Source organism: Ambystoma mexicanum, chromosome 6q, assembly GCF_040938575.1.
Source record: "Ambystoma mexicanum isolate Mex_15411 chromosome 6q, UKY_AmexF1_1, whole genome shotgun sequence".
Lineage (NCBI taxonomy): Eukaryota > Metazoa > Chordata > Amphibia > Caudata > Ambystomatidae > Ambystoma > Ambystoma mexicanum.
The window spans coordinates 125,054,917-125,070,237 of NC_090937.1; the positions used below are offsets into that span (position 1 = coordinate 125,054,917).

General features: G+C 46.8%; 1 protein-coding gene across 1 annotated transcript in view; it reads right to left on the reverse strand.

The window, feature by feature from the left end:
- SMARCAD1 (SNF2 related chromatin remodeling ATPase with DExD box 1) overlaps positions 1-15,321 on the reverse strand; it is a 1,912,998-nt gene that overhangs the window by 301,984 nt on the left and 1,595,693 nt on the right. Inside the window, exon 20 of the mRNA XM_069630562.1 lies at positions 13,574-13,762. Within this exon, the coding sequence (XP_069486663.1) occupies positions 13,574-13,762 (189 nt within the window). The remainder of the gene's footprint in view (positions 1-13,573; positions 13,763-15,321) is intronic.

Sequence of the window (15,321 nt, forward strand, 5' to 3'; positions counted from 1 at the left end):
TTTCCTCAGCAGCACCAGCCCCTCATCCCAGATGTCGTCCAGGAGCAGTACCAACAGAATTGTCTTCTTTTTCGCCTCCTGGCGCTGGTACAGGAAGCCCTCCTTCTCTTCCAGAGTGAGCTGGAAGAGTTCTGCCACACAGGCGATTATGGAGTGGAAGGATCCCACTTCATCCGGCGGAGAAGCCCTCGGTGGCGGGGACATCCCGCCGGCGTCAGTGTCCACCCCCCTAGGGGGAGGGGCAGACACGGTTGGAATGGAGGCAAAGGGTGTCTCCTCCTTTTCTTCGATGGTGGTTGTCCCGGTGTCACAGCCGGTGGTGACGTCAGCATCCTCTTCTGAATCTCTGACACCAGCGTGTGGAGGGTCGAGAGAATAGCCTGAAACAGGTCTTCAGGAGGTACCTGGGGAACAGGGTCGCTTGGTCCAGCGCCAATGTCATCATCCCTGTCGCCATCATAGTCGCCTGCTGCAGGCATCTTCTCGACGTTCTCATCGTCACCACCCTCCTTTGGGATGTTGTGGATGGAAACTATCTCCTCCTCGTTGGAAGAAGAAATGTCCATGCCCTGGAGTTCTTCCCACCCACCCTTCTTCAGATCCTGAGGGGTTGGTCTCGGGCTAAGGTCCGGCATACTCTTCTCTAGAGTCTTTTCTACTGGTTGGACGAAGTCTCCCACCTGGGAGGAAGAGCTACTCTGGCCGCCACCGGGGAGGAACCCTGGACTGGGTCAACCCCTTTTGCCTTCGAAAGGGAGGCCACTACCAATTTGATCGAGGACAACGATTTGGCCTGGATCACCTGGGCCTTCACGGGCAGGACGGACACCTTGTCCTGCTTGGCCTTCTCCAGTTTCTCCCACAGCTTCCCTGGGGTGGCTGGCTTTCTCTAGGACGAAGAGCTGGAGCGGTGGCTGGAGATCGAGGGAGACTATGAACGCGCCCTGACCATCACAGGATCTGCTTGCACGGCGACCCCGACGGTAGAAGACTTCCGGTGCTTGGCCTTGTCTTGGGCCCCCACGGATGGAGCGCCACAAAGGACTTCGAAGCCCACTCTGGCTGGCTGGATCCGGATGAGACATGCCCCTGTGAACCACCCAGGGTATAGGCCCTGGCCTTGAGCCACATCGCCAGCCGGATGTGTTGATCCTTCATCATGCACTTAGAGAAGCTGTGGCAGATCTCACAATCTTCTTCCTTGTGCGTCGGGTGTAGACAATACAGGCACTCGAAATGTTTGTCGTCCGTGAAAACATTCTGCAAACGGCAGCTGGTGCACAGCTTGAACGATTTCTGCCCTTGAGGGGTGACGAAAGATGCCGAAAAACGGGTCCCCATTAATCGAAGGATAAATGATGGAGCACGTGGGCTCGATTGAACCAAAAACTGATTTTTCCTACCAAAAACGCAGAAAGCTCAAAGAGAGAAACGTGAGGACTCCCAACACTTGAACGTGCAGTAAAAATCTGAAGATGGCTGCCAGAGGAGGGGCTTAGGGAGGGGGAAGTCATTGGCTGGGGGCAGCATGACCCAGAGCTCAGTGATTCGTTTATAGGAGAAAGACAGTTTATAAACGAAAGTGAAACCTTTTTTCTTTTACCGAGGTTTCCCAGCCTGATGATGGGGAATATTCATGTGAATCCATGCCAGGCCCCATGCTGGAGAAGAACTCCTCCCTGGGATCCAACACACAGAGCAAATGATGCTGGAAAAAAAAAAAAACACGTGCACATGAGAAATCATTTTGAACGTCTTTGCATTGGTTGAGATTGCGTTAAGTGAGATCAAGTATAGTGTCTATGCCGTCAGAGAGGGACCTCCTCTATAGCATTCAAATCAAAGAGACCTTCGATGTCCTGCAAGAAGACGAGTAACTCACTGCAGCAAAGGGGCGGGGAGGAAATCAAGGTCGAGAGAAGGGGAAGTCGAAACCCACAACTAACTACAGACAAGAGCCATGGTTCCTCGGATATGCTGCTTCAGGTTGGCAAAAGGAAAAATTAGTTACTGGCAATCAATTTTCTATGGATTCTCACCCCACAAATTCTGTCCTCAGACAATCCTGCAGGCTGCTGGACACTCTTCAGCTCTCGTGCTCCTGGACTCCAGACATGACATTGACTCAAATATATAATATGCACCATGTTCTCCCATTTTCCCTTACTTGCTTAGTAGCTAAGGCAACTGTACTCTCATACCCATTATTTATGAGCTGGAACATTTGGAAGAAGAACCTAGAGAAAGAAGATTACCAGTAAGCAACGTTTCCTTTAATGGATTCCATCCTCCCACATATTCCTCATTTGGATTGATTCCCAAAGCAGTAAAGCAGAAGGTGGGAGGCTGCACACAGACTAGAAAAGAAAACTCTGCAAAACTGACCTGCCAAAACTGACATGCCAAAACAAGCATCCCTGCCAACCAAAAGATATAGGCTGTGGTGTACAGAGAACATACGCAGAGAAGACCATGTAGAAGCCTGACACATGTCCTTCAAAGGAGCCCTGACAGGACTTAATTTTCAGCTGTGTACAGTACAATCCATCAAACCAGTGTCTGTTTAGTAAATGCACGACCCAAGTGTGCCTGCGAAAAAGATAAAACAAATGACCATTATAAAATGTAGCCATTCTGGCCATATAATGACTGTGCTTTTTGGGGTTAAAATAACAAAGCGTTTGCTCCCACTTAAGAGTGGTGAGGCCTACGGAAAAAGAAAATCAATTCGATCTTCTATGAAGGACTAATGGTTAACTTATTTTTGAGAACTGGAGGAAAGGTGCATTGCATGACAAAGCCTGCATCTCACTCACATTTAGCAGATGTAATTGCCACTGAAAACATGTTCTTCAATTGGAGTAGACAAATGGAAAAAAAGTACAAGGGCTTTGGAGGTGCAGCCATAAGGAAGGATGACACCAGGTTCAAATCCAAAGATGGAACCACAAATTGGACCGGTGGAAACATTCACTAAAAACACCTGAGAAATTGGAAAACTATTGGAAGAGAAAAAAAGCGTTGAGACCTTTTGAACAACGAAAGAAACCGAATAGCCTTTCAACGTACCCACTTGCAATCCAATCCCCCGGTCTAGCAAGTGACAGCAAAAATGTCAAAACCTCAGAAGTGGGACACAACAATTGGTCTGCACCTGCTCTCCCCCAATTTCTCTAACTTTGTCCACCTGCATGCAAAAAGGGATCACACAGAGGGCGTGCGTGCAGCCTGCAACACAGAGGCAGATCTGAGGCATCATATTTTAGCCTCTCAAGAGCCACACATAGAAACGGAGAGACTGGGGTCAGATGAAGCACCTGGCCAGACTGGGTTGGCAGGGCCGCCCTCTGCAGAAGGCGGACAGATGGTCAACGCTATACATTCTGGGTACCATGTTCTCCTCGCTCAATCTGGGGCGTTCAGAATAATGTGAGCCCGAAACGTCCCCAGCCTCCCGGGAACCAACAGGATGACCGGCAGAGGGGCAAATCAATGTGCAGCAGAGGTCGAAGGTCCACTCCAGTAAGAAGGCATCTCCAAGAGGTCCCCCCTTTTAAAAAGTAAATTCCCTCGAGAAGTAAAAGTCTGCAGCTCGTGGTTGGTGCTTGTTGCAAACAGATCCGCCAAAGGGATTCCCCAAAGGTTGAAGATCTATGCAAGGACCGCTGGGGGCAAAGCTGCTATTCAAGGGAGGCAGAGCCCTGCCTTCTCAGGGCATCCACCAACACGTTCTCTGTCTCTGTCAGATGAGCTACTGTAACAGTATTTGTTGTTTTTCTCCCATGCACAGAACCAGAGCTGCATAGCCCCCTTGCATAAGGGCAGTGACTGCCCACACCCTCTCTTGTTGAGGTTGTTCATAGGCACTGTACTGTCAGGATCAATCCTTTCCTCGAAGGGAAAGCCACAAGAAGTCATCAGAGGCAGTCTGATGCCGAACAGCTCAAACAAGTTGATGTACCACTAGCACTCTACCCAGGACTGTTAGGCAGAATTCCGTGCAGTGCCTTTAGGGACCAATACACACAAGTAAGACTACAGGTGGCAATACAAGTTTTACCTTTGGTACAAGCCTGTACTACTAGGTTATAGTGGTAGCAGTAGCGGAGCAGCCAGGCTTATCTCAAGAGTATATGAGCAGTAGCAGAGATTACACAAAGGGACCACAATTACTGTGACTCATGCAAACACTGACTCAAGGTTTCAGGTAAAAAATATAAGTACATTTATTTTTAAACCATTTGTTATTAACACGACACTTCTATTAATTAAAAAACCACCCGTAAAATATACTAGAACTAACCAATTCACGTTGTACAGTATTATTCGAGTTAAGTACCCTGTGTTTGAATGGACCGGTGTTATGAAACAGAACACGTTACCACGAATACAATTGCAATCACTTTTTGACAGTTCAGTCTACTAGATAAACGTGTATCCGCGGCAAGAAATGCTACCGGGGGTAAAAACACACATAGCACCCGAAACACCCAGAGAGAGTTGGGGGCAAAAATCACAGGCAATATGTTGGTTAGGCAAGCAGAATCGAAGAACACACAGACAGGAATTCAAGAGTCAAGGGGCCGGAGCCAAAGTCAAATGACACCGGGTGCCTATTGTCGAGGATCACACAGTCTGACAGTTCGAGATTCAACATTGCCAAGAGTACTTTGATATTGTCAATGTTCGGAAGCATAAGTTATAAGAAGGAGGGAAAAGTAAGGATGAGCCTTAAAGTAGAGAAATAGGGATTGCACCCAAAATTCCTCAAACAGGACACAGTACCTTTCTCAAAGAACGGCGCTGGTGCCACGGCAGTTGTTCCTATTGATTTCCCGCAGACCCACGCTTTCCTGCAGCTTCAGCATGAAGGAGGATGATTAGGGGGTCCGCACCAAAGGGATGAGGCCGGCAACAGCGACAATGAATAAAAGGTGCGCTCCTTAAAAACAGGAGAGGTTCTTCAGGTGGCTATCTGGACCACTACAGCAGTGTGCAGCGATTTCGACCACGAAGGCGACCTCTGGCTGAAGATGATGAGCTGGTTATCCCCACCAGGCTCAAGGAAAGAAGACTCCGGACTGGATCTCCTCTTAGTCGTTGCAGGGTAGATAGCTCAGGACTGCAGCAGGGCTTCACCGGTACGGGGTAGTTGCAGCAGTCAACCTCTCCTCCACTTCTCGTCGGTTCCTTGTAGTTCCAGTGGCGACTCTCTGACTTCCAACCCAAGAGACCTGCCTTTTATGCGAAAAACCTCCATTCACACAACCTGGCTGTCAATCATCCAGCAGGGGGGTTGTCCAGCCCGGACAACCACCTTGTCCAATCATGTGGGTTTCCTAGGATACCCGGTGCAGGGGGTGACTACACCCCTGCCTCACATTCAGCCCATCTAGACACCCAGGCGCTTTGAGGAGGGCTTCTAGGTAGAAGCCTGCCAAAAGACAGTGAACAAAGGCGGTAACCTGGTTTTCTGTGCAAAGTAAAACACAAAAAGGAGTTTAACAAAAAGAAATGGCAAATAAACCGCACCGGAGCCAAATGAAAAAGGATTTGGTCAAGCGGGTTTAAGTCTGAGGCTAACACAATAGCCTACAATATTACCACGGTTATATAAGATAACCGCGGCAGAAATTTAGGGTAGATACCACTGCCACCAGCCATGTCTAAATGTTAAAAGAGCGAAACAATGCTCTAGGAGGTACAGATAAAACGAGTTAAGAGTTAACCCTCCTAGCACTCCATGTAAGATGGTGTGTACTGGATCTGTGGTTAAATGTGACTAAGTAAAGTTAATGGTAACTTTACCCTTTTCTGGGGGACGGTAGCCACCTCAGAAATGGAGTCGGGGGACGGAGGGGGAGCTGAATGACAACCATGTGCCACTGCACAAAAGGTGCTGTGTGACACACACTAAGAAGGGGGCTACTGAAGTGGTGTACTCCAGAGCCCACAATCACAAAAACAGGTCAAAACACATAGCAAAATACAAGTAAGAGTGGGGGAAAAGCTCACACTCTTACCAAGTGGAAAGAAAAAACTCCAGAGATCCAGCAAAGCTGCTGAGGGACTCACGAGGTAAGGGAAATTAGCCATGAAATGAGAATTCTCCCTAACAAGGACCAAAGATTGCTGACGTGCAGCTCAACAAGGTGAGTACCCTAGCCTTTCAGGGAAGCATCTGGGATGATCTGGACCACCGGCCAACACAACTCCACCATCGGATTCTCTTGACTCGACCACCACAGCATGTCAATGACTGCAGTCTTTGAAACTTAAAGGTCATCTGACATGTCGCCTGAGAAATGTGGATAATGAATGTGAAGCAGCCACTGTATGAGGCACATCCTTGGTCTGGCATCTGGAATCAAGAAAATGCAGTAAGCCATGAGACGGAGAAATACCCAAGCTACGTGTGCATTCTGGAAACAGGTGACCCACTGTTGAATGCTGGAGACTCTCCTTGGGTGGGAAAGCCCCCTCTACCTGCTTGTCCAGGATTGCCCCGATGAATTAGATACTCTGGGATAGTGTCGGATTTATGAAAATCAGGGAGGAGACCAAGGTGTGTAGTAGCTGGAAGGTGCCTCAAGTTGACTCCACACCTGCTTTGATGAAGGGCACCAAATGAAACAGTCATCCCAGTACAGAAAGACAGACTGATCTTCCCCGCCCCCCTGACCCCCCGGCTGAAGTGGGCCGCCACCAATGCCATCAATTTGATGAACACCATAGGTACAAAAGTTCAACCCAAAGAGAAGCACCTTGAAATGGAAGCTCGGATGACAAACCTCAGGAACCTCCTATTCTTTTGGTGAATCAGCACATGGAAATAGGCATTGTGAAGGTCTAACTAAACCAGCCAGTCATGGCACAGCACAGCTAGGAAAATGTATTGCAACGTCACCATCCTGATCTTGTCCTTCCTCAGAAACTTGATAAAACCCCTGAGGTCCAGGATGGAATGTATGCCATGTCTCTCCCTGCTAGGGCACCAAAAAGGGCTGGGAGCACCATCAATCAGGATTTCACCTCTTCAGGATGGCAACCTCCTATTCAGCCCCTTCATCGTCTGGGTAGCGACTTCCTCTCAGAGCAGTGTCTCAGGATCCGAGCATTAATGGAACAAAGCCACTACTCCTCAAAAGACAGATTAAACATGTTGCCTTGCATGCACATTCTGTGTGCATTTTGCCACCCTTACCTGCTTGCATCTCTGACAATATTCACTCTCCTTGCTGCTGTGCCTATATGTGGCTCCATAATGTCAGTAGCCACCGGTCTTTTTTCTGCAAGTGCAGACCTAAAAGGTAGTGGGTCAATGTTAACAGTAGACACCATAAAAATATGCTGCTCCCCTAACCACTGACTGGAAGTATTCCTAACAGCATCTGCATTCTTGGTCTTGAGATGGAGAGGTGGGCTCTGGTCCATGTTATTTATAATCCCAACCAGTAGCTTTCATTTGTTGCTTGGAGGAATTGTGTGTGGCAGAGGAGGAATCCCTGCTTAATGTGTAGTGTCTAATTAGAGAGCATGGCCGCAGCCACAATGGAAGCTAGAACCTGAGAGTATGCACACAAGCTAAGCTCCCCAGAAGAAAATGTTTGGTGCCTTGCATTAACCTTCTTCCTGAAGGGAAAGTGGAATGAGGCTTCTCAGAGATATTTCAGGCTTTTGAAAAGATATCCGTTTGAAAGCAGAGGACCAAGCAGAATGGAAGAAAGGCGACCTCTCACTCAGTCCGAGCGCTGCGCTCGGAATAAAAAAGCCTAAAACCTCTACTTGGCCCTGCATCTTTTAGTAGCACACCCCTGGTAGAGGAGGAAGCCTCATTAGTCACATCACCCTGAGGGCAGGTGCCATTAAGGAAAAAAATCGGTAGTGTTCAAAATGGGGATCAACCTGAGACAACAGAGGGGAGAGGTTGCTGAGGGACACGCCCAATGGACAGGAGAGGAAGAAGCTTGATAAACAGAGTCCTTTACGAAGGAAGCCTGATCAAGTTGAGGAGTTTGTCCTCACAAGATGGTTTTAAGAAGGAATGTGAACCCATAGACTTAGAGGAGGAAATTGAACTGAAAATACATGATGTAATAGAGTTGCAGAAAGGCCCGAAACTTGGATGGAAGCCTGGCAAGAAGTGGCATCCAATCAGCCCTCGCAAAAATGGGGACCCTTGTGGACGAGGGACTTTGAGGTCTCACTCAGACCAAGCAATGACATTGATCAAACATTGATTGCTTTGTGTGTTGTAATAAATCTAGCAATGTCCTCACTACTGTCCCTGAGGTCGCTTCCTCCTATGTGGGCAACGATTGGGAGACGCTAATTGATCCTGACCCTGGGGCGGCTATATGAGGGAGGACCACCCAGGGAGATTTACACCTGTGGGAAATGATGGAACATGGTTGAAGAAAAACACATACCCCACCTTCCCTTTCAGGGATGTCCCCTTGATTCCCTAGACTTTAATGACAAATTGTCATATCCCTCCCCAACATTTTAGCAGATCGATTTGAGTTTCCCCCAAGATCCCAATAGGGACAACATACAAACTACTGAGATGAGGAAGAGATCAAGAGCAGTAAAGATTACTCTCAATGTAGCTCAGTCTTCACTTCCTCAATATCATTCAAGAGGAAAGTCGACAGCCACTAACACGAAGAAGAGACCAGGAGTAACAAAGATTACTCCTAATGAAGTTCAGCAGTTACACCCCCCCCAATGTCATTAAAAAGGCGGGACCATGGCCACTGACATGAGGAAGAAAAGAGGAGTAATGATGATTTCCAAGACTGAGTATCAAACGCAACAGTCTAGTTGTTGGGGAAAAGGGAATTGTGCTGGGTAGTTTAAATACAAGGTAAACACAGCTGGCAGGGGTGAAGGGAAGGAGAGTCGAGAGAAGGAACAGAGAAAGTTGCAGACGCAGGTCTGCCTGCCGGTAGGATACGCAGCTGAAAACCATGCGGAAGGACTAAGTGTGGCCACAGGCAGCAGTGAGGCTGACGCGACTTTGGAGAGAAGAGAAAGAGATGGCAGTGGTTCACCACGAGGAAGTGAAACGCTGCGGGAAACGCGCACCAAGGAAACATGAACAGTAGCTAGGCTGCGCTTAACCGGGCGCACAACGAGCCAGTACAGCAACGCAGACGAAGGTGAAGCAGCAGCAAAGGTAAGCCCAGGGAAAGTAAAAGGGATACCGGCGTGCTGATGCGGTTACTTGGAACCAAATCAAAAGGAAAGTAATGAAAGCAAAGGGAAGCTTGTGACTAATGAGGAACATAACATACAGGAGTGAGAAGTCGGATGGTATAATAAATTTTACCGCCTCATGAAAATGGAGAGAAAGCACATGGGAAGCCATCAATCGAGTGAAAGTATTTGTTAAACTGTAAGCGGATCAATAAAGTTCTACTTGGAAAAGCAGATAGTTGTGTAGAAAAGTCCCGGCAGGAGAGTATACCAGGTGAAGACAAGTGTATGTGAAATATTGTGTGGACCGTTCAAAGGAAAACAATATATATGAACTGTAAAGTAGAAGAAGAGGAAGCTAAAGGAAGAGGACAACATGGTGAAGTGTTAAATGTGTACTGTGAACAAAGTGCTTAAAAGAAAGGAAAGGTCCTTGGGAAGAAAGTTACCTTTGGGACTGGAACTAAATAGAAACCTTGGGGAAGGGAGCCACTTCCTCAAACAACGCGACTGCTCTGAAGGAAGAGAGAAATCCTCTTGGAAACTTGTTGATTCTTTTTGGAACTGGTTGTTTTAGGCAAATAACCTGGAAAAAGAAGTTCTTCCAAGAACTGTGCACTTTGTCTGTGAAGACACCCTTTTTGTTGGTTTTTGAACACTTTAAGAAGACAAGAAACCTTACCCTTTACACCTTGGAGTTATTTTAGAGTGTGAGGGTCAGAATAGGATTACTGACACATGACTTACTTTTATTTGGACATCTTGACATAGACATACTCCTTAGCTTTTGGCTGAAGTAGGGAAATTCCTAAGAGATTAGGGATAGTGAGGCATTTTTCAATCCCTTTTTAATTTAAATAAAAGTTAATAGCCACAAACCGGTCTCCTCTGTGTCTCATTCCTGGTGCCTCAAAGTGTGTAGGAACTGCAGAGAACCCAGGATCTGTCGTTGATGAACCCTGGTTGGGCACCACCAAAACATGGGGATGACAGCGAGGCATCCTTTACAAGATTATTAGAATCTGCCCAGCCACACATTTTGCACACAATTATGTGCCTCACAAGCTGTAAAGGAAGGGTAAACTGGAGCTCCGCACAGGGTACTTCCTTTCCCAGACTGTCATGCTGAAATTAAATCTAGAGGTCGAAAAAGATCTTTGGCATGTGCTTGGAAGAAGGCCCCTGGCCCTCGGGAATGTGGAAGCCCTTTTGAAGGTGCCCTAGGTTTTGCTGGTGCATAAATTCCCTGATGTAACCTTTAAAAGTGGAATCTGGGCCCATGAGCCGGTCATTGACTCAGCCCATAAACAGGGATCCCATGGCTTTGGAGAGGTAGTTTAGCTCTATAGGATTGATCTGTGATTCTAAAGCATAGCCTGGAAGAAAGTTTGGACTCGGCATAGCAATTCTCGGACACAGGTCTTGAAGGGGCTGTGCAATGAGGACCGTTCTCACAGGGCTGATGACCCATGGGAACACGGGACAGGTGGTGTGAAAAAAGACATACTTCTCACCAGTTAGCTACCTTACCATCGGTACTCTTCTCACCGGTAACAGTGCCTGATTGGCCCGTCCCACTGGCAGACTTTCCTGCGAAGGAGTCGCCCTTGCGGGGTGCTTTAGAAAATAATATACTTGCCTTTTTGGTTTTTCTTCTCACATACTCCTTTATGCAGTCTGGTGAAGACCTGGCAAACCGATCTCTCCACCGCGCCCGCTGATTTTTCATGGACGGGGAGTAATTGTGTTGCAGGCCGAGTAGCCTTCCCATTTGTGGTCCTCACCAAGGCACAAGAGTCAGAGGGCATGCAGGTCCGATGTGGGAAATAAACCATCGCAAGACGGACACCTACTGAAGACTGCAGCGGCTGACATACACGGGGACGGGAGGGGCACCCTTGGACGGTATCCTGTAAAAATTACAAGTCTTTAAAATGTTATGTAAATAGGGGAAAACACATGGAATTACATGTCACAGGGACTCAACCAGGAGCGCTGGTGAAGCCGGTCTGCTCTCGTCAACGCGGAAAGAGACTGGTGTGTGGCACCGGTGGGTGGGGTCAAGGGAGTGCATGCTCCCGGGACCACGCTCCCGCGTGCAACAAAATTTAAAGGGAAATCATTTTTTCTGGTAAAAAAGGTTCTGCTCCCGTAGGAGTAAGACAAACTTACCATGCAGTCTTTCTTCTGGCAAAGCCATTGAGGGCGTGAGCAGGAGGATATTGGACAAATATCTCCCAGCAAGGAAGCCTGTCCCGTAGCAAGCAGACAGAGCATAGCATAAGAGGCAGATTTCCTACAAATGATTCAACATGAGACACTTGAGGATGAGCACATTTGATTCAAATGCAAAGACCTGCTGCTCACAGAAGCCTAGGGGACCAAAAAATGTTGCATGGTCCTCTTCGGAGGTTATATTCTGGGTGATCATCTTCGACTCCACACTCTCCTTCTCTTTCACATCTCGGACATCTCTACAAAGTCTCACTACCAGCTGCACATCCTCAGAGGTATTCTACCTTTTCTCGCTTTCCCCCCAGAGGCTCACCGTCTCCAGAGCCCTGGTTTTCCCTAGACTGGACTACTGCAACAGTCTCTTTCTCATTCTTCCTACTTCTATTCTCTGACCACTTCAATTTATCCAGAACAGAACCGTGAGAGTTATCCGTGACTTCAAGCCCACGGACAACATCACTCCGGCGCTGAAATCCCTCCACTGGCTCACAGTGGCGGCAAGGATCAAGTTCAAGTCCCTCTGCATAATCCACAAGGTTTTCTGGGGCCGGGGCCCGCACAACCTACAACGCTCTCTGCCTAAATACTCTCCACCTAGAGCCCTCTGCTCGGCCTCCTCCAACTCTCTGCGGGTGAGCCGTTTCTCCAAACAGAGATTTGGGGGTAGAACTTTATCCTCTATAGGTGCCTCGCTCTGGAACAGCCTCCCTACCTATGTGTCTTGAGCCAGACCGCCTCAAGTTCCGGAAACTCCTCAAGACCTTCCTCTTCTCCTCCTCTTTCTCTATCCCTCTCCCCAGATAAAACTCCTTTCTCCTCTCTCCCGTTTCCCTCCTCCTTTATCCTCCCCAACTCTGCTCAGTTTTGCTGACTGGTCACCTGGTGCACCTCCAGAGCCTTACAGGTCCCAGGCTCCCCCGCCAGTCCTACATTTGCCTCCGGGCCTCTGCATTCTGCCTCGCACTTCTACACTCCGAATATGTTCCATGTGAGGGGGAACCTCTCCGAACTTAACCCAGGCCCATGATGGACTGGGCGCACTTGTTCCCCTCACTCGTACTTCCCGACTGCTCCCATGCACGACCTTGAATGCACTAGGCCTAGCAATATTGTTTGTCCTGTCCTCCCTCTGTCGCCCCTCCCTATCTTGGTTGCGCCTGGAACACTTGTGCATTGGGGCATTATTGATGATGACCCATCATCAATCAATCAATCTGAATGTCGCCAGGCCTAATATGGTAGTTTATTGTTATGCATGTGTCCCCCTCCTCCTCCTCCTCCTCCTCCTCCTCCTCTCCCCACTCCTTGTCATGTACTTGTACTATCTGACATGTCGTTAGGATAAGTACAGCAGCGTATTGATTGTATGCTCTTTCCTTCTCCCCCGCCTCCCTTCTCTCCTGTCATGCACTTGCACCAGTAGAAATGCCTCAGGCCTAGTATGCTAGTGATTTTAGTTAGATCATTCAGAAACTTCAAGGCCTAAGAATGACTGCTGTATTCCCGTGTTCCCTTCCCGCTTTGAAGTACTTCACTTGTGTATAAGCGTTATACACATAAACAATTACAATATGCAGGCAGAAAAGGGCAATCAGAGCAATAAGCAAGTGGAAAACAACTAAAGGACTTAAAATAAAAGGGAAAATGGAACTGAGTAAAAAAGAGGAGCCTCTCTTGTGATCCGACAAGACCCCGGAGCACAGAGAAAAGGAACATGGGTGGAGTATAGAGAAGCACACTTAGCAGCAGTGCGCATGTGGTAGCTCAGAGTTAAAAAAAATATGCCACTGATGTGCAGTTTTGAACCAATACCGTCCAAATGGACATGAGCTTCAACAGTATGGAGTAAAGGGGACAGAGCAATGAAGTATAATAATTCAGTCTATAAACAATGACACGCTGCATTAGTCCCAGGCAGCCATACCGTGCACTATTTTCAATCTGTTCTGTAATTGATACAAGGAACACGGATCATCTTTCAAAAGCATGCTTGGTTGAGTCATACCATCACCTTCATCAACATTATTTTTACTACACCATAGGAAACGTTTTAAATCATCAGGCTAATGAAATCATTACATACAATAGCTATAGGTCTTAACCAAATTAATGCTTCATATGTAAAAGCTGGTCCACATACCTTCTTCTTAAGTTCAGAAAGCACCCCTTCAAGTTTATTGAATTTGCCTGAATCCATAATTAAATCAATGTCTAGCCTGAATTCCCGAATACTGGAAAATTCTAGACAAAGTCGGTGTAGTTCAAAATCAGTCATAACTTCCATATCTTCAAAAATGAGGTTGGGGTTTGCTTCGCAATGGGTGGGTTCCTGAGGGGGGAGAGAAATAAGTTGATTGATTTCTTAGAAAGGTGCCACTTATGAGAATGCATACAATTGAGAACACCTTTGAAGAAGATTAAGTAGGCATGGCAAAAGTATAATTACTACCAGGTCATTCTTAACAGCCAATATACTTTTAAAGTGCATGCTATTGCATCATTTATATGTAAAGGGTGACTCCTAGAGAGCCATAGCGGGATACGGAGACAACTCTCCAAATTCTGTGTGCCGCACTTGGTGTGTTCATCTGTTGTGACAAATACTCCAAGACCCTTACCATAGTAAACACATACTTTGCAGTTAAATGTTGTCAAGGTGATGGTAGATCCTTGTAGGATCAAGCCTAATGGCTAATTGGGTTCTGGATTCATTCTGTCGAACAACTGAACATAACCTTTTGAACCAGTTAAGAAACACAACATTAGAATGTAAAAATAAGCTAGGTTTCCTGCCATTTGTGAATCTGACACACATTTAGAAACCATTCAATGGTTACTGTACACTATAAAAGAACGCATTATTTCCCTTTAAGGGAAATAATGCGTTCAGCATCCAGCCATAGGTCTATGTAGCTGCTATAAATATGGAGCATCTGGGGCTTCCATACCTTAGTACCACCCAATTCCTCACACTCCACAAGGTCCCAAGGAATAGTGGAAAAAAGCACCTCTTTGGATGTGAGTAATCACAGTATAAAAATCCGTTCAAGGTAGGTGGAAGGGAGAAGGAATCTGTGGGAGGAAGATTATATCTATTAGAAATAAGGTTTGTCATGGTAAGCACTGTTTTTCCAACAGGCACCTTCCTTGTATAGATAGCTCATCTTTTGAATGATTCCCAAATGTACTATGAGACCAGATGAGTTCAATTCTCAATGAAAAGAAATCGCTCAAGATGGACCATCCAAGTCGGGTGTATTCTGCTGTCCATGCAATAAAGCATGGCAAACCTATATGGAGAAAATCAAATTGCAGTATGACTGATGTTCATCAAGTTTATACTAGTTTGTTACATGAAGTAGCTGCCTGATAACAGCTGAAAAGGCCCGGGTACCTTCAAGAACATATACATTCAGTATCTTGCAGCATATCCTCAAACATATGAAAATGCCACTAGAGATTGGCCCTCAATAAGAAGTATACTCTTTTCCATGTTGAAAAGGATTAGGTGTAGCAAAGAACATAAGAATGTCAACTTTCGCAGAAGGGTAACTCGGGGACCACTTTGGGCAAGGAAGGCTTCACTCCTAGGGCCTCTTTGCTTTTATTAACAAGAAAGGATGGTCCACAAAGTGACTGAAGTCCATCGACCCGGCACCTTGAAGTAATAAGCCTCACAAATTCTTCTTCTTACTGGTCTCAATCAGAAAATGTACAGGTCACAAATGTAGTTCAAAACATCAGTAACTTCATGGCTAGAGTCAAATCTTAAGCCTGCATGTTGAGTAATTTCTGCAAAGAAAGCAATCAACCAATCCTTTCAGAAACTGCATGACAAAATGTTATAGTATTGACCCTTTCAAACGGTCCTTCTGAATGTAGTTATAG